This window comes from Amblyraja radiata, chromosome 23 (genome assembly GCF_010909765.2).
Source record: "Amblyraja radiata isolate CabotCenter1 chromosome 23, sAmbRad1.1.pri, whole genome shotgun sequence".
In the NCBI taxonomy this organism is placed as follows: domain Eukaryota; kingdom Metazoa; phylum Chordata; class Chondrichthyes; order Rajiformes; family Rajidae; genus Amblyraja; species Amblyraja radiata.
Genome location: NC_045978.1, coordinates 11,394,579 through 11,416,865, shown reverse-complemented (window position 1 = coordinate 11,416,865; position 22,287 = coordinate 11,394,579). Strand labels below are relative to the sequence as shown.

General features: G+C 43.7%; 1 protein-coding gene across 2 annotated transcripts in view; it reads left to right on the top strand.

Annotated features, from left to right (window-relative positions):
- atp9a (ATPase phospholipid transporting 9A (putative)) overlaps positions 1-21,745 on the top strand; it is a 106,938-nt gene extending 85,193 nt beyond the window's left edge. Inside the window, exons 23-28 of one of the 2 annotated variants that reach the window (XM_033041553.1) lie at positions 5,533-5,688; positions 8,818-8,882; positions 10,343-10,451; positions 14,070-14,127; positions 15,397-15,600; positions 21,284-21,745. In XM_033041553.1, the coding sequence (XP_032897444.1) occupies positions 5,533-5,688; positions 8,818-8,882; positions 10,343-10,451; positions 14,070-14,127; positions 15,397-15,600; positions 21,284-21,420 (729 nt within the window). In that variant the 3' untranslated portion in view covers positions 21,421-21,745. The remainder of the gene's footprint in view (positions 1-5,532; positions 5,689-8,817; positions 8,883-10,342; positions 10,452-14,069; positions 14,128-15,396; positions 15,601-21,283) is intronic. The other variant, XM_033041554.1, reaches the window with a different exon arrangement.
- Positions 21,746-22,287: the final 542 nt, after the last annotated feature.

Genomic DNA, 22,287 nt, shown 5'->3' with positions numbered 1-22,287 from the left:
AGAGAGATCCATTGTTGTGAACCGTGGAACTGGTTAAATGACACGGGGGAGGGAGGGGAGGGGAGGGGGGAGGGATGTGTTGTAGAAGTTACTTATAATTAGAGAATACAACATTCATCCTGCTGGGCTGTAAGCTGCCCAAGTAAAATATGAGGGTTCTGATCCGAAACATCACCTATCCAGGTTCTCCAAAGATGCTGCCTGACCCACTGCATTATTCCAGCACTTTTGTAAATCAGCATCTGGAGTTCGTTGTTTCTGAAATCATTAACTATCTATAGCACTGGATCAGGTGTGGGGACCACATTCTTGCTGCTGATGGCTGAAGCTTCTTCTGCTCAAGGGTTTCTCATGCCACCTGCAGGCTTCTTTACTGCTGTCGCAAGAGAAACGTTGCCTCCTTTCTCCCTTTTCAGTGTCACAGTGAGTGTGGAGATATCCTTGACATAGCCATGAGCCGTTTTCCCCTCCTCCTTAACAGTCAAGAGAGGTTTATTGTCATATATGTCCCACTTGCAGCAGCGCAGCAGTATATATATATGTAAGCATAGTTTGTAGGAAAGAACTGCAGATGCTGGTTCAAATCAAAGATAGACACAAAAGAGAAGGAATGGGTGATGTTTCAGGTCGAGACCCTCCTTCAGACTGATGTCGGGAGGGAGCGGGACAGAGATAGAATGTAGTCGGAGACAGTAAGACATCAGTCTGAAGAAGGGTCTCGAACTGAAACGTCACCCATTCCTTCTCTCCAGAGATGCTGCCTGTCCTGCTGTGTTACTCCAGCATTTTGTGTCTACCTATGTAAATATAGTACTCTGTAACCAATATAACACACAAAAAAGTACATGTATTTATGTACACAAACATACATACACCTACACATGCATGCACGGGCACATATATGTGTATATATATATGTATATACACACACAAACATACATACACACATACACAACGCAAACAAACACGCAATAATAGTGCACAAAGACAAAACCAGTGCCCCCATGTCTATGTAGTTCAGAGCTTATTTGGAGGTTGTAGTCTTTAATAGCCTGATGGTTGCAGGGAAGAAGCTGTTCCTGAACCTGGACATTACAATTTTCAGACTCTATCTTCTTCCCAATGGCAGGAGTTAAATGAGTGTGTGGCCAGGGTCTCTGATAATGCTGACTGCCTTTTTGAGGCAGCGACTCTGGTAAACTCCTTCGATGACGGTGAGGAAACTGGAGTCCATCATATGGAGTGTGTTCAATTTGTATTTCAAAGCTGGAACTGAAATGAGCAGGTCATTATCATCCCCATGCTACTTTGTGTTCAGAGAGAGGCTGAACGAATGGGAATCCAACCAGCGGTGATGTGAAAACTCCCCTGTGCATTTTGAGAACCCCTATGTTACCCCGTTCAGCCTGCAGCAGAGTTGAAAATTAAGGCTTCACCCACTTGGTTAGCAAGTTGCTTGATTTGGACTCAACCTGTTGTTTTTGGCTCAGTCCAGGAGTGGGCCCGTGTCTGCGTTGCGCATTTCCTGACCATAAGCTAATGTGTTTCTGCAGCATTTTATCCTCTGATTTATGTTCTCTGCACTATCCTAATCAACAGGCAGCACACACCATAGTATCATTTATCATGCAAAGTGCTTTGAGGTGTTTAACTTTGCGAAGGTGGTGGGAGTAGTTCAAGTGATGCTAGATAAGCTCTGATTCAAAAAGCAACATAGAATAATTTCCACGGCAAAATGAAAATCAAAAAGAGTCAAGAGTATTTTATTGTCATATGTCCCAGATAGAACAATGAAATTCTTACTTGCTGCAGCACAACAGAATATGTAAACATAATAAATCATGTATATGTGCACATATGTTTATATATACACATACACACATACTCAAAAAACAAACAATAACAGTGCAATAATAATAATAATAGTCTATTGTAGTTCAGAGCTTATGTGTTGTAGTGTTTAATAACCTGATGGATGTAGGGAAGAAGCTGTTCCTGAACGTGGACGTTACAGTTTTCAGGCTTCTGTACCTTCTACCCGATGGCAGTGGTGAGATGAGTGTGTGGCCAGGATGGTGTGGGTCTCTGATGATGTTGGCTACCTTTTTGAGGCAGCGACTCCGATAGATCCCTTCGATGGTGGGGAGGTCAGGACTGGACAGTGTTCACAACTTTTTGCAGTCTTTTCCGCTCCTGGACGTTCAAGTTGCCTATCCAGGCCGTGATGCAACTAGTCAGCATGCTCTCTACTGTGCACCTGCAGAAATTCAAGAGAATCCTCTTTGACATACCGAATCTCCGTAATCTTCTCAGGAAGTAGAGGCGCTGATGTGCTTTCTTTAGAATGCATCAGTGTGCTGGGTCCAGGAAAGATCGCTGGAAATATGCACGCCCAGGAATTTGAAGTTTTTGACCCTCTCCACCATCGTCCTATTGATGTAAACAGGATTGTGGGTCCTCAACCTTCCTCTTCCAATGTCCACAATCAGTTCTTTGGTTTTACTGATGTTGAGAGCCAGGTTGTTGTGCCGGCACCATTTGGTCAGTCGGTCGATCTCACTTCTATACTCTGACTCATCACCATCTGTAATTCGTCCCACAATGGTGGTGTCGTCGGCAAACTTGATGATAGAGTTCACACTATGTCCGGCTACACAGTCATGAGTATAGAGTGAGTAGAGCAGGGGGCTGAGCACGCAGCCTTGAGGTGCTCCTGTACTGATTGTTACTGAGGATGAAGTGTTTCTGCCAATTCGAAACAGACTGTGGAAGAGGAAGTCTTGGATCCAATTGCAGAGGGATGCGCAGAGACCCAGATCTGTAAATACTGTGTATGTCAGAGATCGGAAACGAAAAGATAAACTGGTGGATACGTACGACATTGAGGAAAGAGAGGCAGAGAATCGCTCTAACTTGCTGAGTATTTCTGATTTAATTGCTTAACCTGCCGTGTTCTACCACAGCCTCTTCTGGTGTGATCTGCTCTCGGTCTTTGGTTGGTTTTCAGCGAGTGTAGAGAGATAGCGTGGAAACAGGCCCTTGGGCATTGACCATGATCACCCATACGCTAACACTATCCTACACACACTAGGGACAATTTACAGTAGCCAATAAACCTATAAACCTGCACGTCTTTGGAATGTGAGAGGAAACCGAGCACCCGGAGAAAAACCCACGTGGTCACAGGGAGAATGTGCAAACTCTGCACAGAAAGCACCAATAATCAAATTTGAACCCGGATCTCTGGCGCTGTAAGGCAACAACTCTACCGCTGCGCCACTGTACCACTCCTCAGTATCGATGGTGACACAAGGAACAGCAGACATTGGCTTACAAAAAAAGACACAAAGTGCTGGAGTAACTCAGCGGATCGGGGTGAACATGGAGACGGTAAGTGACAATACGAGTCGGGACCCGTCCCGACCCGAAACATCACCTATTCATGTTCTCCATAAATGTTGCCTGACCTGCTGAGTTACTCCAGCACTTTGCGTCTTTTGTTTTGGAGTTATAGATGGCCTCTGGCAAACCCAGGAGCTGGTAACATTGTTATGGGGTAGAGTATAATCTTATACGAGGGGCGAGAGTGCCTAACTGTGCATGATAGGTGATGCAATGCGAGGATATTAAACTGAGCATTGTGTATATGAGAGAACCTGACGGGCTAGGGATGTACATACAACACCTTTGCTGACAACACAGAAAATCTTACTCTAGGCATCAATGTGCAGATGTATCGTACTGCTAATATTTTATATATAAAAATAATTTGAGTCTGAGCCAAACTGAAGAACTAATTATTTTCAAAGCAATAGGTCACAGTCCAGAGAGACTGTGGGGTCACAAGAAACAGGAATTAAGTGACAAAGACTGATCACCAGAGGCAACTTTCAAGGAGAAAAGGAGATCAGTAATTTTCATTTGGCAGCAGCATGTAAGCAAAGACACATTCCTTCTGAAATCCGAGGAAATGTGAAATACTGTTTGGCAACCAGTTTAGGGAATATTTATTTACCAGTGTCAGCACTCTGCGGAAATGGTCAAAAGAATAAGTTTCAAATAAAAGTACCCAAAGAAAAAGATCTTTGTATTTTTTTCTTTCTCCCAGCGATGTTACCAGAAGATATTTGGATGGCATATTGTGTTTGCCATCCTGAATAAAAATAATAATAATAATGATGGATGGGATTTATATAGCGCCTTTCTAATACTCAAGGCGCTTTAGATCGCATTATTCATTCACTCCTCAGTCACACTCGGTGGTGGTGAGCTACTTCTGTAGCTTCAGCTGCCCTGGGGCAGACTGACGGAAGCGTGGCTGCCAATCTGCGCCTACGGCCCCTCCGACCACCACCAATCACTCACACACATTCACACACAGGCAAAGGTGGGTGAAGTGTCTTGCCCAAGGACACAACGACAGTATGCACTCCAAGCGGGATTCGAACCGGCTACCTTCCGGTTGCCAGCCGAACACTTAGCCCATTGTGCCATCTGTCGTCCCAAAAATAGTTACCTCAGATGTGTAGGAAGGAACTGCAGATGCTGGTTGACACTGAAGATAGACACAAAATGCTGGAGCAACTCAATGGGTCAGGCAGCATCTCTGGAGAAAACAAATTGGTGATGTTTTGAGTCAAAACACTTCTTCAGATCTTTTTCATTACCACTGATATTTAGTTTACTTTAGAGATGCAGCGTGGAAGCAGACCCTTCGGCCCATCGAGTCCACGCTGACCAGCGATCCCCGTACACTTACATTATCCCTCAAACACTAGGGACAATTTTACCAAAGCCAATTAGCCTACAAACTTGCCCCCCTTTGAAGTGTTGGAGCACCCGGAGAAAACCCACGTGTTCACAGGGAGAATGTATAAACTCCATACAGACAGCACCCTTAGTCAGGATCGAATCCGTGTCTCTGACACTGTAAGGCAGCAACTGTAAGGCGCTGTGCCACCGTGCTGCCCTAAATTCTTGGCCTAAAAAGTACTATCTGAAATAGGTTTAGTTGACATCAATTTACTTGCATTATCTGGTAGGATTTATGGTTGAGCAGAATTTGTGACTAAAAGGTTGACTCCTGCAATCTTTCAGTTTTTAAGATCAAAAGTCAAATCTGTTGCAGCAGACACTAAAGACATGGAAAGGGATGGTTCAGTGGCTTACAACACTTTCCTTTCACCTCTGCTGCATTTGTTAAGTGAGAAGGCAGTTCACAAGTTCACAGAGTAGAATTCGGCCCATCGGGTCTACTCCGCCATTAAATCATGGCTGATCTCTGCCTCCTGATCCCATTTTCCTGCCTTCTCCCCATAGCCCTTGACACCCATTCTAATCAAGAATTTGTCTATCTCTGCCTCAAAAATATCCACTGACTTGGTCTCCACAGCTCTCTGTGGCAATGAGTTCCACAGATTAACTACCCTCTGACAATTGCCTCAATAAACTTGTTGGAAACTATATTTAATTTGCACTTTGATTAAATTAGTATTACTAAACAAGATTATATACTTTTCTAAATTTCTTTAGGAAGGAAAGCAAGCATCTTTGGCGTCAGACTTCTCCATAACTCAGTTCAAACACCTTGGTAGGTTACTGATGGTCCACGGACGCAACAGCTACAAGAGGTCGGCTGCCCTCAGCCAGTTTGTCATCCACAGAAGCTTGTGCATCAGTACCATGCAGGTAACTAAACCCCTATGTTCTTGAAAAGGAACGTTCAACTTCATATAACGAAGGAGACACGAGAGCCTGAGCTAGCCGGAATGTTCGGGCATGCTAGGACATTATTCCATGAAGTGCAGGAGGGGTGATCATGAAATTCATAATTGATAGGAGTAGAATTAGGCCATTTGGCCCATCAAGTCTACTCTGCCATTCAATCATGGCTGATCTATCTTTCCCTCTCAACCCCATTCTCCTGCCTTCTCCCCATAACTCCTGACACCCGTACTAATCAAGAATCTAGCTCTGCCATAAAAATATCCATTGATTTGGCCTATGTCTATCCAGGCCTTTTGCTATTCAACATTGGTGATCTTATAGAGGTATATAAATTAATGAGGGGAATAGATATGGTGAATGCACAGTCTTTTTCCCCATAAGGGAATGAAGAACCAGAGAATGTAGGTTGAAGGTGAGACTGGCATGACTTAATAGGAACCTGAGGGGCAACATTTTAACTCGGGAGACAGTGGGTATAAGGAATGAGTTGTCAGAGGAAGTAGTTGAGGTGTGTACTTTCACAGCATTTAAAAGATACATGGATGGGAAAGGTTTCGAGGGATATGAGGGAAATGTGAGCAGGTTACATGGGGCATCTTGATTGGCCTGGATGTTGGCTATAGGGCCTGTATACGTGCTCTATGACTCTGTATTTAACAGCTGACAAGATTGACTGCCAGTCAATGGATGACGTAAGTGCATTGTATATTGGCCAACATCGCAAATGCAAGGTGTAGGCCCTATATTTTGGATATGGACAATGTTTTTAAATTATTAGGTTTTTTTCAATTGTGATTGGGGGGGAAAAAAAGATTGACAGTTCTAGTACAGCCTTTAATCATCTTCTTCCTTCCATCTATACACTCCCAGATCCCACAGCACTTCAGCTATTCTGTAGATGGAAAGGAAGAAACTGGCTGGTGTTAGTGCACCCATTAGTGTCATGGTCATGGAGTCATACAGCTCGTTGGTCCAATTCATCCAGGCCAACCAAGATACCCTATCTATGCTAGTCCCACCTTCCTGTGTTTGGCCCATATTCCTTTAAACCTTCTCTATCCACGTACCTGTCTAAATGTCTTCAAAATGTTGATATAGTACCTGCTTCATCTACTTCCTCTGGCAGATCGTTCCATACACTCACCACCCTCTGTGTGTAAAAGTTGCCCCTAAGATTCCTATTAAATCTTTCCCCTTGCACATTAAACCTATGTCCTTTTGATTCTCCATCTCTGGGTAAAAGACTCTGTGCTTTCACCCTTTCTATTCTCCTCATGATTATATGCACCTCTATAAAATCACCCGTCAGCCTCTTACACTCCAAGGAATAAAGTGCTAGCCTGCCCAACCACTGCAGACCCTCGAGGCCTGGCAACATCCTCGTAAATCTTCTCTGCACTCTTTCCAGCTTCACAACGCCCTTCCTATTACAGGGTGACCAAAACTGAACACAATGCTCTTAAGTGCGGCCTCACCAATGCATTGTAAAACTGTTCCATAAAATCCCCACTTCTATTCTCAGTACCCTTGATGGGCCGAATGGCCTATGAAGGCCAATGCACCAAAAGCCTTCTGGAACACCCTATCTACCTGCGATGACATTTTCAGGGCACTATGTACCTGCACTCCTAGATCCCTCTGCTCTCCAACACTTCTTCTTGCGTATGGCGTGCACAGCCTAAAGTTGTAGGACAACTTGTTCTATTTGACCTTATTTGATTGTGCACGCCAGGTTGATTGCATTTGTCGAAACAGGGCAGACCACGCGAAGGTTGCAATCTCCCATCCCCTCTACAACACTGAACAGTGTGTTCTCAACAGACTGCTTTCCAATTGCTTATGTCCTGGTCCCAGAAGGAAGGTTTAACAAATTACTCAAATGTGTAAACGGGGCCAGTTATCTTTCAGTCGTATTTGGAATTGTTACAAATTTCAAAAGTGCCAAGACTCAAGGTATGAGTCTGACAGAAGGAAAAGGAACTGGGAATTAGGAGAAGTGGCTAAGGATTAGAGCCAGATTTCCTGCACCTACTGTTTTCTACAACTCACAGTAACACCATTTTCTTTCCCCCTCCCCTTCCACCCCCCCCCCCCCCCCCCACTTCCTCTAATTACATCCCTCTCTTCCTCTGTTTACACTTCTCGAGAAAGATCATCCATAACTTATAAACATTCACTTCCCTCTCGTAGAGGCCAGCAAAATAAATACTATCACGTGGACAATTATTATGACCATCCTATCACTGCACGCCCCCTGTACATTCCACATCTTATATTCTTATTTCAGACTTACAACATCTGCAGACTTGTTATTCATTCATAAATTATTGGACTCACCATGGGTCCTTCGGCCAACCGACTCTGTGTCGACCAGCGATCCCCGCACATTAACGCTATCTGACCCACTAGGGACAATTTATAATTTTACCAAGCCAATTCACCTGCAAACCTGTACGTCCTTGAAGTGTGGAGGAAACCGGAGCACCCGGAGAAAACTCACACGGGTCACGGGTAGAATGTAGAAGGATGGAACCCGGGTCTCTGGCGCTGTAAGGCACCAACTCTACCACTGCGCCACCATGCCGCCACCATGCCGCCCCTATATCTTTGGAAGTATACAATTTTGAAATGTAAATTAGAAACATTTTTTCCTTTGCCCCCCCCCCCCCCCCACCCTCCATATGCATGAAAAAATTGTATCAAGTTACTAAAAGCCAAGGGAGTTCTGGATTTTGGCCATTGATGAAACAAACTTAAAGTGTTCTTTTAAATACCGCCAGTAACAGCCTCCTCTTCCTAATAATCAGTCAACGGGAAAGGCAGGGATACTTCCAGCTTCCCTCTTGGTCAGTCTGACTTCAGCTGTTCAGTGATACCAGACGTTGCATTGTGGCATTTTATTGTCCTGCTCCTTGGAGCAGAACCCTGGACCATGTTGACGTTAGAACCAGCTGGGGAAGATCGCATTTGTGATTTAAATGCACGTTTGGCTCACTAATAATTTCTGTAATAGTTTGAATAGTTTGTTTTCCAATGCAGCTACAAACCCCGATGCCCGTTAAAACGGTTCTCTTTGTTTTCTTTCCACAGGCTGTTTTCTCTTCAGTGTTTTATTTTGCATCTATTCCTCTGTACCAGGGTTTCCTTGTTATAGGGTAAGTAAAAAGATGTCACTTTGGTTACCTAAAATTCAGTACTCCTGCTGTTAGTCATACAGTGTGGAAACAGGCCCAGCGGCCCAACTTGCCCACACCGAACAACATGTTAGATCTACACTTGTCCCACCTGCCTGCGTTTGGCCCATATCCCTCTAAACCAGTGGTTCCCAACGTGGGGCGTACGCCCCACAGGGGGGCAATTTGATTTTTAAGGGGGGCAATTGAGCGCGACTGAGGAGGTCTGGGTCCAAATTTTCGATTTTTATTTTTTTGGATTTTCCATCAGGTAAACATATGTAGTTTATGTTTCAGATGTTATTTTGAGTAAATAATTTTTTGGGGGGGGGGGGCATCAGGATTTTAGAGGTGATTAGGTGGGGCATGACCAAAAAAAGGTTGGGAACCACTGCTCTAAACCTATCCTATCCATGCACCTGTCTAAATGTTTCTTAAATGTTGCGATAGTACTGGCCTCAACTACTTCCTCCAGCAGCTTGTTCCATACACTCGCCACACTTTGTAAAAAAAGTTACCCCTTAGGCCCCTATTACAGTGCTGCCAACATTGGGTGAAAGTTGGGAGTGAGAAATTGCAAGAGACCAAACTGAGGGAGCGTAGCGACCAGGGGGTGTGGGAGGGGGGTGTCCCCCATCCCATGGTATGGTGCTTTTGCATTTTTTAGCTTGAAATTATGCAATCTGGTGCATACTGTAGCGAGTCTTTTAATTTACACTTGAATGCAATATTTATGCTTTACATTGGATTAGCTATGCAAAAGGTTCGGCTAAATTACATTCCTAATCACATTCCACAGATGAGCCAGGCTCTGATCAACAGGTGCAGCACATGAATGATCTCAGTGTCTTCATGTATGGAAATCAGATTATAATCAAGCACTTGGCCCATGTTGACCAACCTGGGTCTCACTGCACACCCAGGTTGGTCAACATGGGCCAAGTGCTTGATTATAATCTGATAGGCAGATAGTTGGACAAAGGCTGGCGATGAAAAGGTCGAATCCATGGGATACGCAAAGAAGAATTTCAAATTGTGTAGCCAGCGGAAGGAATATGGGTGTAAGGGGAGGGGAGAAATGGGTACGATCAGGGGAGAGGGGGAAGGGAAAGTGGAGTTTGGGGAGGGGGTGGGGGGGAGAAGGTTGTGGATGTTACCTAAAATTGAGGAATTCAGTGTTCATACTGTTAGGATGTGAGCAGAATATGGGGTGTTGTTCCTTCAGTTTGCATTGGCAGAAATTCTGTACTGATCTGTGCAGACAATAATGTGGCAGTCAGCAACCAAGCTAACGAGACCCGATACACACTGCCTTAGTTGTCCACCACCTTTTAAGGTCAAATAAATACATTTTAAATGGTATTTAATATCACAGTTGCTGTACCAAAGAAGGAAAGCGCCTTGTGCCTCTGGAAGTTTATATTTTGCATTTCTCTTCTCAGGTATTCCACAATCTACACCATGTTCCCAGTGTTCTCTCTTGTTTTAGACAAAGATGTTAAATCAGAAGTTGCAATGCTTTATCCAGAACTCTATAAAGATCTTGCCAAGGTACACTGGAATTATTCTCTTCATTATAAGTGCCTTGTATATTTTGTGTTATTTTTTCAGGTTCTTTTTGAATTTTGCAACATCTATTCTTCTTCTTGTGTATGGCGTGCACAGCCTAAAGTTGCAGGACAACTTGTTCTATTTGATCTTATTTGATTGTGCCCGCCAGGTTGATTGCATTCGTTGAAACAGGGCGGACCTCGTGAAGGTTGCAATCTCCCACCCCGCAACATCTAGTTAAACTTACTTATACTTGAACACTGTAAATGAGTTTAACCAGATTAAGCCATTAGAAGGCCATCGAGAAAGAGACGATTGAACTGAAATTAAAGCACAAATTAAACTGGAGGTTCGGATGGACGTTCAGCACCTGTGGCAGGGCTTGCACACCATCACTTTCTACAAAGTGAAACCGAGTTGTTCAAATGACATTGATACATCACTCCCAGACAAGCTCAATTCTTTCTATGCTCGCTATGATGTACCTTCAAGTCAAGTCAAGAGAGTTTATTGTCATGTATCCCAGATAGGTCAATGAAATTCTTGCTTGCAGCAGCACAACAGAATATAGTAAGCTTAAATACAGAACAATTCAGTGTGTCTATGTAGTATATAAATAAACAGATAAAGCGCAATAGGCTGTTAAAGTTCAGAGTTTGTTTGATGACGAGTTTAATAGCCTGATGGCTGTGGGGAAGAAGCTGTTCATGAACCTGGATGTACCATATCTCAGGCTCCTGTACCTTCTACCTGATGGCAGCGGAGAGATGAGTTTGTGGCCAGGATGTTGTAGGTCCTTGATGATGCTGGCAGCCTTGTTGAGGCAGCAACTGCGATAGATCCCTTCAATGGTGGGGAGGTCAGAGCCAATGTTGGACTAGGCAGTGGTCACAACTTTCTGCATTTTTTTCCGCTCCTGGACGCTCAAGTTGCCGAACCAAGCCACGATGCAACCAGTCAACATGCTCTCTACTGTGCACCTGTAGAAGTTCGAGAGAGTCCTCTTTGACATATGACTCTGTAATCTCAGGAAGTAGAGGCGCTGATGTGCTTTCTTTATAATTGCATCAGTGTGCTGGGACCAGGAATATGCACGCCCAGGAATTTGAAGTTCTTGACCCTTTCCACCATCGTCCATATAAACGGGATTGTGGACTTCTGAAGTGGTTGGATAGGGACCCACAATCAGTTTCTTGGTTTTGCTGGTGTTGAGAGACAGGTTATTGTGCTGGCACCATTTGGTCAATTGGTCGATCTCACTACTATACTCTGACTCGTCACCATCAGTGATTCGTCCCACAACAGTGGTGTCAGCGGCGAACTCGATGATGGAGTTCGCACTGTGCCCGGCTACACAGTCATGAGTATAGAGTGAGTACAGCAAGGGGCTGAGCACGCAGCCTCGAAGTGCTCGCGTGCTGATTGTTATCGAGGATGACACATTTCCACCAATACGGACAGACTGGCCTGTGAATGAGGAAGTCGAGGATCCAATTGCAGACGGATGTGCGGAGATCCGGATCTGAGAGCTTGGTAACCAGCTTGGAGGGGATGATGGTATTAAACGCCGAGCTGTAGACAATGAATAACAGCCTGACATATGAGTTTTTGTTATCCAAGTGGTCCAGAGCGTAGTGGGGAGCCAGTGAGATCGCATCCACCGTTGATCTGTTGTGGCGGTAAGCGAACTGCAGTGGGTCGAGGTTCTTGGCCAGGTAGGAGTTGACTTGCGCCATGATCAACCTCTCAAAACACTTCATCACCACAGACATTAGTGCCACTGGTCGATAGTCATTGAGGCGCGTCACCTTGCTCTTCTTGGGCACCAGTATTTAAAGCAGGTGAGAACCTCAGGCCTCAGAAGTGAGAGGTTGAAAATGTTCGTAAAAACTCCAGTCAGTTGAGGGGCTATCCCACTGCGGCGACCTAATCTGCGAGTTTAGAAGAGTTTGCCCACAACTCAGGGAGTGATGCTTCGCTGACAATTGAGCTGCCTCCTAATTTCGCCTTGTAAGATATGATGGCATTCAAGCCCCGCCACATTTGCCGAACATCCGTCATCCTCCAGCTTGGAGCAGAAATCCCTTTTGCCCTTTTTTGATGGCCTTACCAAGGTCGTATCTGGACTTCTTGTAGACCTCTGTATCTCCAGACCTGAATGCCCGGGATCTGGACTTCAGAAAAGTGCGGATCTCATGTTTCATCCAAGGCTTCTGGTTGGGAAACACTCGGAAGGATTTTGTTGGGATGCGGTCAGGATGATGAAGGTGAATTCCCTCGGTAGGTAGAAGGGACGGCACTTCACAGCCAGGTGTTCCAGGTGCGGAGAGCAAGAGTTGGATAGGACTGCCACATCTGAGCACCACGCAGTTGACCATGACCATGGATTCTATTTAGGAGTTGTTTGGGTTTAGGTCTGGTCTTGTTTGCTCCAGTAAGCCGACAACTCAAAGCACCAGGAGAATCCTTCTTTAAAATCTGACTGGCGAAGCAGTGGTTATGGTAATCACATCTAAACGTTTGTGGTCCTGCTAGAGGGATTACCAGTCAGTCAGACCTGCTAGATACAGTTTTTTTGAGATTGGTGGTTTGTAGGTTGGGCACTTTTGAGGTTGCTAAGTGGCATAATAAACCTCCACCTGAAGCAAAGTGGGAGAGATCGATTCACCATTTCCACAATTGTTCCTCTGACCTTCTGCATTTAACAGTGCACATGGCAGCTAAAGATTCTGAAATATTTTGCTGGGATACCAAAGATTAATTCTAGCATAAAACCAAGTGGTGGAAGATCTCAGAATGTCAGGCAGCATCTGTGGAAGGAAGTAAACATTCCAAAACATTGGCAGTCCATCTTTCTCCACAGATACTGCCTGACCCACTAAGTTTCTCCGATATTTTGTTTCTTGCTCAAGATTCCCACGTCTGCAGGCTTCTGTGTCTCAATAATTCTTGCATTTACCATTTTGTGTGAGACACTAAATGAACAGCAAAGTTAACTCCCACGAGTTGATGTCTAGAATCCCTGAGTATTATTATTATAGTAATTGAATCTCTATTTTCAAAGACCATTGCCATGATTTTAGATAACAGTGTTTAAGAAAGAACTGCAGATGCTGGAAAAATCGAAGGTAGACAAAAAATGCTGGAGAAACTCTGCGGGTGAGGCAGCATCTATGGAGAGAAGGAAAAGGCGACGTTTCGGGTCGAGCCCCTTCTTCAGACTGACAGTGTGTCATCGCACCAGCTTCGAAAATGATTGTTTCGGCAACTATCTGACAGGGGCAGCTTTGCACCTTTGTTGACAAATTTAAAAACTGCAAATCTAAATGAACAACATCACAATGGAAACTTCTGCTGCCGCAGTTACAGTTGAATCGTCAGTTCCAGGAACTTAATGCTGCTTTTAAAAACTCCCAACACATGAAACCTGTCAAATGATTTGTGTTCAAAGAATTCTAAATTAAACTAATTGGGGAGCTTTCCTCCGTGAAACTTTGAACATTTCAGTTGCACATTATGTGTACTCTGAATATTGAAACGTTGACTCAACATTGGGTTGTACCTGTAAAGTGTGGCAGCATCTCTGACACAGATTTTGTTTTTCCTTTTCTATTTCAGGGTCGACCGTTGTCTTTCAAAACATTTCTGGTTTGGGTTTTGATTAGTATATACCAAGGTATGGGCATGACATTTTATAATAAATGCATGTAAAACAAAATACATAAAGGTTTATATTTACGTAAGAACATAAAATGTTGGAGAGAGTGTAATTCCATCAAGCTAGCCTCCAGCATTCAGTAAGATTATTTGTCTCAACACTACTTTATTGGCCAATTTACTTTTTCCACTCATCTCAATGCCATAATATATATTGTTTTATGATTTAGATGGCTTCAAACCATTGAAGTTATGTTCATTGAAGTTTGGGTATAGGAATTAATACAGCTTCTTTGTCTTGTTGGCAAGATCCCAGAAATAACATTGTGATGAACTTTATTATTGTCCAAGGCAACAAGATTCCCTCCACTCTGCTTTAAAGAATCCAATATGATATTTTGTGTCCATGTGAAAAAACAGGTCCTCGTCTCGAATCTCCGCACTATGGTGTCACTATCAGTGGAACACTCTCTCAGTACTGTCACTAGAGCCTTGTTGGTCTATACCAAGACTAGAAACCACATCCTCTGTCTCTCAGGCAAAAGTGTATGTCGTAAGTTCACAAGTTATAGGAGTAGAAATGGCCCATCGAGTCTACTCCACCATTCAATCATGGCTGATCTCTGCCTCCTAATCCCATTTTCCTGCCTTCTCCCCATAACCCTTGACAACCCGTTGTAATCAAGAATGTGTCTATCTCTGCCTTCAAAATATCGAACTGACTTGGCCTCCACAGCCCTCTGTGGCAATGAGTTCCACAGAGTAACTACCCTCTGCATCAAAGTTCCTCCTCGTCTCCTTTCTAAAAGAGCACCCTTTAATTCTGAGGCTATGACCTCTGGCCCTAGAATCTTCCACCAGTTCCATCCTTTCCACATCCACTCTATCCATGCCTTTCATTTTTCTGTAAGTTTCAATGCGGTCCCCCCTCAACCTTCCAAACTCCAGCGAGTACAAGCCCAGTGCTGTCAAACGCACATCATATGCTAACCCACTCATTCCTGGAATAATTCTTGTAAACCTCCTCTGCACCCTCTCCAGAGGCAGTACATCCTTCCTTGTATATGGGGCCCAAATTTGCTCACAATACTCCAAATGCGGCCTGACCAGCGCCTTATAGAACCTCAGCATTACATCCCTGTGTTTGTATTCTAGTCCTCTTGATATAAATCCTAGCATCGAGTTTGCCTTCCTTGGGATTTTGATTTGATTTACATATTGATTTAATTTGTCATATTTATCGGCCTGTAACACAAGTCTTACTTCTCTTCACTTTTTGTTTTCTTAGGCGGAATAATCATGTACGGCGCTCTCCTGCTGTTTGATTCGGAGTTTGTGCATGCAGTGGCCATCTCCTTCACCTCGCTCATTCTCACTGAGTTGCTGATGGTGGCACTCACAATCCAGACCTGGCACTGGCTCATGATCGTGGCAGAACTCCTCAGCCTCAGTTGTTACATCGCTTCTCTTGTCTTCTTGCATGAGTTTATTGGTAGGTCAACATCAAAAAGGTCTTTTTCTGAACTTTGCAGCCTCGTTCTTAAAAAAAGTTCTGCAGTTTCCTTTCCATGTACCATTCCTTCCATCTTGGTAACTCAGCGGGACAGGCAGCATCTCTGGAAAGAAGGAATGGGTGACGTTTCAGGTCGAGACCGACGCGAAACGTCACCCATTCCTTCTCTCCAGAGATGTTGCCTGTCCCGCTGTTGCTCCAGCTTTTCGTGTCTACGGTTTAAACCAACATCTGCATTTCCTTCCTGCACATTCCTCTCATCTTGCCCCACTCATAAGCTAATGTTGTAGTCCTGATCTTCATAAGCTAAACGGATAGATCTCCCAATCTACCCCATTGTGGCCCATGCACTTTTTTTGTTTGCACTTTCTCTGTAGTTGGAATAGTTTAATGTTGTAACACTCTGTTCTGCACTCTGGTATTTTTCTCTTTGCCCTACCTGCAGTATTTGTGCACAGTTTGAATGTAATCATGTGTGGCTATCTCTACTCCCAACAGATACTGTGGCGCTATTCACTGGACCTCAGTACACGGGACAATAAACTATATTCAACTCAACTCATCCTCCAACTCTGTGTACTCCCTAATCACACCACCAGGTGGCACTTGGGATCAGTAACCCAACTGACTTTCCTCCCGCCTCCCGACTAAAACATATCATGGCCATTAATGCCCCTTTAATGTCTATTGGGAATAAGCCACCTTTGGATAAGTCATATTGCAGCGGGAGATTAGTCGGGAGTGGAAGTTATAGAACCTCCAATATAGACACAAAATGCTGGAGTAACTCAGCGGGCTAGGCAGCATCTCTGGAGAGACGGAATGGGAAACGTCACCCATTCCTTCCCTCCAGAGATGCTGCCTGTCCCGCTGAGTTACTCCAGCATTTTGTGTCTACCTTCGATTTGAAACCTGCACCTGCAGTTCTTTCTTACACAAACCCTCTAATATGTTGGTTAATATGCGTGGTCACATCCCACACAGTTTGCAAAAGCATCCTGCAGCAACTAGTCTTGCATGATGTACTGAAAGACTGGCAATGATCCAGGTTATCTTTCATTAAATCTTGAAGCAACTTGCACCAATGCACTATTATAACCCACTCATCTGTTTTTACTCCGCACTCAGTTTCATGAGTTCATTGGTTTCTGTGAGGTGAGCTCAACTTCAGTTGCAAGAATATGAATATAAATCTTGCCTAATTGACAAAGACCGAATAGTTAAAGGCCTGGATAGAGTGGATGTGGAGAGCATGTTTCCACCAGTGGGAGAGTCGAGGACCAGAGGCCATCGCCTCCGAATAAAAGAACGTATCTTTAGAAAGTAGATGAGGAGGAATTTCTTTAGTCAGTGAGTGGTGAATCTGTGGAACGCATTGCCACAGAAGGCTATGGAGGCAAGCCAATGGATAATTGACAGATAATTGGCGGAAATTGACAGATTCTTGATTAGTGCGGGTGTCGGGGGTTATGGGGAGAAGGCAGGAGAACGGGGTTTGGAGGGAAAGTTAGATCAGCCATGATTGAATGGCAGAGTGGACTTGATAGGCCGAATTACCTAATTCTGCTCCTTGAACTTGTGAACCAGTTGCAATAGAACAACGTTTATGTATTTAACATTTATTAATTTGTTGCTGGTGTATCTAATTTTCTGTGTGTTGGAAAGGGCAATATTTGTTCACAACTAATCCTAACTCCAATGAAGATTGGCATCCAAAAGAAGCTGATGACACAAACATTTGTGGAGTTTTCCATAGTTAGGAAAGTTTTCAAAGACTGTAGCATGATCTAGATCAGCTGGAACGTTAGGCAGAGCAATGGCAAATGGAATTTATTCAAGACAAATGCAAGATAATATATTTTCGGAAAGAAAGCAAGTCGGACATACACAGTGAATGGTACGGCCCTAGAAAGTGTCAAAGAACAGAGGATCCTTGAGGTACAAGACTCTGGATCCCAGAATGTGGCAGCGCAGGTGGATAGGTTCATGAAGAGTGTAGGACATATCTCCAGGAGAGCATGTCCTATGTACCTGGGCACAATCTGAGAGAGCTTGAAAGATTAATCTTCTATCATGGAACAAGTCGGCAAGGATGGAGCTGTGGTAGAGTGGCTGCCTTACAGCGCCAGAGACCCGGGTTCAATCCTGGTGACGGGTGCTGTCTGTACAAAGTTTATACCTTCTCCCTGTGACCACGTGGTTTTTCCCCAGGTGATCCGGTTTCCTCCCACACTCCAAAAAATACAGGTTTGTCGGTTAATTGGCTTTGTTAATGATTGCAAATTGGCCTTATTGTGTAAGATAGTGCTAGTGTAGGTCAGCATGGTCTCAGAGTTCTGCGCTGTATCTCGTAACTAAACTAAAAAACTCCTTTAGGGGCTAATAATTATGTTCCTCCTACAAAGTTCTTCTCTGGCAACCACAGAGTTTGCATTGGAAATGGTATGATGGCACACCAGTCAATGGACATGTTTAATGCAGAGCCTCCTGAAGTAATTAGCTTGCTGGAAGACTGATAATGCAATCTCTTGATAAATAAATAAAAAGCGGTATGGTTAAGTTGCATGCCCATGCTCGAACTGCCATGTAACGCAGTTTGAAGTAATTGTAACCTACTCTGAAGACTACCGCTAAAGGGGCTGTCCCACTTGGACGACCTAATTGGCGAGCTTAGGAGAGTTTGAAAAAATGTCATGTAGAAGACCTCCTTCGACCTCCTTCGACTATGTTGAAGACCAGCTTCGACTAGCTACGACTAACCTTGGGAAAAGTGGACACCGAATAGTGGAGAGTGAAGACGACCTCCTTCGATCTCCTTCGACCTCCCTTCGACTATGATGAAGACTATCTACGACTACCTTCGGCTAGCTTTGACTACCCTCGATTACCTACGACTAACATGCCGACCTACTACGACTAAACCTACGAGTAAAAAAAGTATTGATTTTTTTTCCATGGCGACCTTTTTTTACTCGCGGGGATTTTTCAACATGTTGAAAAATACACCGCGACCTAGCTGAGGCCTCGAGTACACGGGGACTACTCTCGAGCATGAAAGATAGTTACAATGACCTCCTATGATCTCGTGTCGACCATGCTGCGAGTATGATTCGAGGGCAAACTCGCCAGAACTCGCGGATTAAGTCGCCCAAGTGGGACAGCCCCGTAACACTCAGAATGAGAGTGTACCAATGTTGCTCCATCTATTAGTAGATACTGGTAGCATAGGTGGTGAGAGCAGATATTGAGGAGGGGGGGGGGGGTGAGGGGGGGTTCTGGGATGCCAGAACTAAGTGTTGAGTTATCCAGAGGTGTCATGAGCATAATTTAACGAAGGGAGGTGAAGGGAGGTGCCCACTTGATAATCCCAATGATATACTTGTATCGGGTTTTTTTTGTTGTGCTTGTTAACATGTAGGTAACTGATTTTTGCATATGGAGTTAGTTATTATCCTTAGCATAAGTTTGTATAATCATTTTAGATAGTACTTTGGCTTTAGATTTTCTAGTTTGAGCGCTTATCCTGGTGTTGTAACACAAGTACTTTGCAATGTAATGTCTATGTTTGTTTCGGTTAACAACAGCCGCGGTTTACAGGTCTGAAGAAACTAAAGTGAATGGTGTTGCAGAATATAGCTATCCTATGTATTAATAAATGTAGTCATTATAAATATATTTACACATTCACAGCTACAAGTATGACGTTAGCAAGAATTTAAACATTCGGCAGAAATGGAAAATTATTCTGGTTTTTCAGTTTCTATTCATTTGCTGAAATTTTTCAATTATTGAGCATTCACGTAAGTGTAAGCGGTTTCGATTGTCGTGACGAATGGAAAACCAAACTAATTGTGATGAACAAATGTTACAGTGGGGAATTAAGTTCACCGCACTGATTGTTGTGACGGTAAAGCTATTGTACTAAAACCAAAGTGGCCCGGTGTATAAGATTGCAAGAAGATTAACTTGAAATGCCATTGTCTTGAGAGTGGGACGTTGTCCCAGTGACATCGGCGGCTGTTTGGAGAGTGTGTGGGGGTTCTTACGCTCATAATTCCTACACTTCCATGGCTCTGATAGCATCATTACGGTCACCATCTCTATCTCTCAGGGTACTGTTTAGGAAGCAGCTGCAGATGCTGGTTTAAACCAAAGATAGACACAAAAAGCTGGAGCAACTCAGCAGGACAGACAGCATCCCTGGAGAAAAGGAATGGGTGACGTTTCGGATTGAGACCCTTCTTCAGTCTGAAGAAGGGTCTCGACCTGAAACGTCACCTATTCGTTTTCTCTCGAGATGTTGTCTGACTTGCTGAACATTTACTCCAGCAATTTGGTTCTTTTCTTGATAAACCAGCATCTGGGCTAATATCAGCTAATTGACCACAGAGGGAGAATGAATTGAACTGAGTACGTTATGAAGTTGAAACCTTTAAACCTGGCCATGGCAGCGAAGATGTGGAGAAGATGTTTCCAGAGTGACAATTTAAAAATAAGGGGTCACCCATATTAGACAGTGATACACCTAACTCAAAACTGCCAATTTATTTGGAAATGAAATCTAGGAACATCAAAGTTGCAGAAGATCATGAAAGTGGGTGAATTGGACGCGAAGATATCCAACGAACTGACCAGGATCACTCACTCATGCAGGGGGAGTCAGTTATACTTGGGAGGGGTGATAGGAGGAGGGTGGTTGCTAGTTCAAGATTTCGACATTCAGAAATTATTTTCTGTTTATTCTCCATTTATTCTCCAATTATTTCTCCATTCAGAAATGGAGCATTATTCACTGTTGATGACTATTTAATGCAATGTTGTAACTCGTTTAGATTTTTGTTTAGGCTTATTATATCATCACTTGTACACGGAACAGTGAAAATATTTGATTTGAATCCTGGCCAAACAGATCAGATAATACCATACATCATTCCAATCAAGTCAAACTTACGTACTACAGGGAAAAAGGAAGATACAGATTGCAGAATATAGTTCTCAGCATTGCAGCGCACCAGTTCCATCGACAAAGTCCAATGTCCGGACCGTGGGGGTAGAGATGAATCTGACAGTAACCTAGTTCATGCACAGACTGTTCAGAAGCCTTATAACTGTGGGGAAGTGGCTGTGCTATACATAAATACAATCAAGTCAAACTCAAGAACAAAAGGGTGGAGAATGATAATGTGGGTAGGTTACCCCTCATGGTGAGTGGTGCTGGAATTGAAAATGCCTTGAATTTTGAGCACCTGTCCTCAATATATCACGTTCTGTAGATTTAATTCACGGACACGATTTGGTACATCTTAAAAAGGACAGCAGTACTTGACCAGATATAGACATAGACATAGAAAATAGGTGCAGTAGTAGACCATTCGGCCCTTCGAGCCTGCACCGCCATTCAATATGATCATGGCTGATCATCCAACTCAGTATCCTGTACCTGCCTTCTCTCCATACCCCATGATCCCTTTAGCCACAAGGGCCACATCTAACTCCCTCTTAAATATAGCCAATGAACTGGCCTCAACTACCTTCTGTGGCAGAGAATTCCACAGATTCGCCACTCTCTGTGTGAAAAGTGTTTTTCTCATCTCGGCCCTAAAAGACTTCCCCCTTATCCTTATGTTTGTAACTAATGCACAACTTTGGTTTTCTGTTGCAGATATCTACTTTATCATCACATTATCCTTCCTGTGGAAAGTCTCAGTAATCACTCTGATCAGCTGTCTTCCGCTGTACATACTGAAATACCTGAGGAGAAAGTTTTCGCCACCGAGCTACTCCAAGCTGACCTCGTAGATTCTGATGTCTATGACCCCACTCCAGTTGGGAATCACGCCCAACAATTTAGGGAATTTATTTGACGGTTTCAACTACTGATGAACTAAAATGCTACCATAACAGTAATGATCAACTGGTGGAAAACAATTGGGTGGTAAAGATGACCAGAGATGTGACCTGCTGCTTCAGTCATAGGATTTAATGACACCCAGTCAAAAAGGGAAATAATGCACTGTTCAAAAGCAGGAGGCTAGAAAAGAATAGATTAATGGTAGAAGAATCATCAACCTATTGCAGCCAATGAGCCACTGATAAAATGTATGTGTAAATGTGCTTATCTTTATCATTCCTTTATTTTATTTGTACCATAATTCTAATCTCAGTTTTGGTTATTGATCTCTTTCCATTCACCATGCTTGGTAGTTGGTTACATGGGTGGTGCAGTGGCAGAGTTGCTGCCTTACAGCGCCAGGGACCCGGGTTCGATCCTGTCAGCAGGTGCTGTCTGTATGGAGTTTGTACGTTCCCCCTGTTACCTGCGTGGGTTTTCTCCCAGATCTTCGGCTTCCTACCACACTCTAACGACGTACAGGTTTGTAGGTTAATTGGCTTGCTATAAATATAAAAATTGCCGCTGGTGTGTGTAGGATAATGTTAGTATGCGGGGATCGCTGGTCGGTGTGGACTCGGTGGACCAAAGAGCCTGTTTCAGCGCTGTATCTCTAAACTAAACAAAAAATAAACTAAACTAGAATGATACATTTTCTTCAGTCTTTCAAGCAACCACCCCATTTTTCTGCCTAATCATTATGGATTGTGCAAACTATGTTTTGTGCATTTTCACCATGGTTACAGAATCGAGAGATACATCTTCTCGTTATTGAT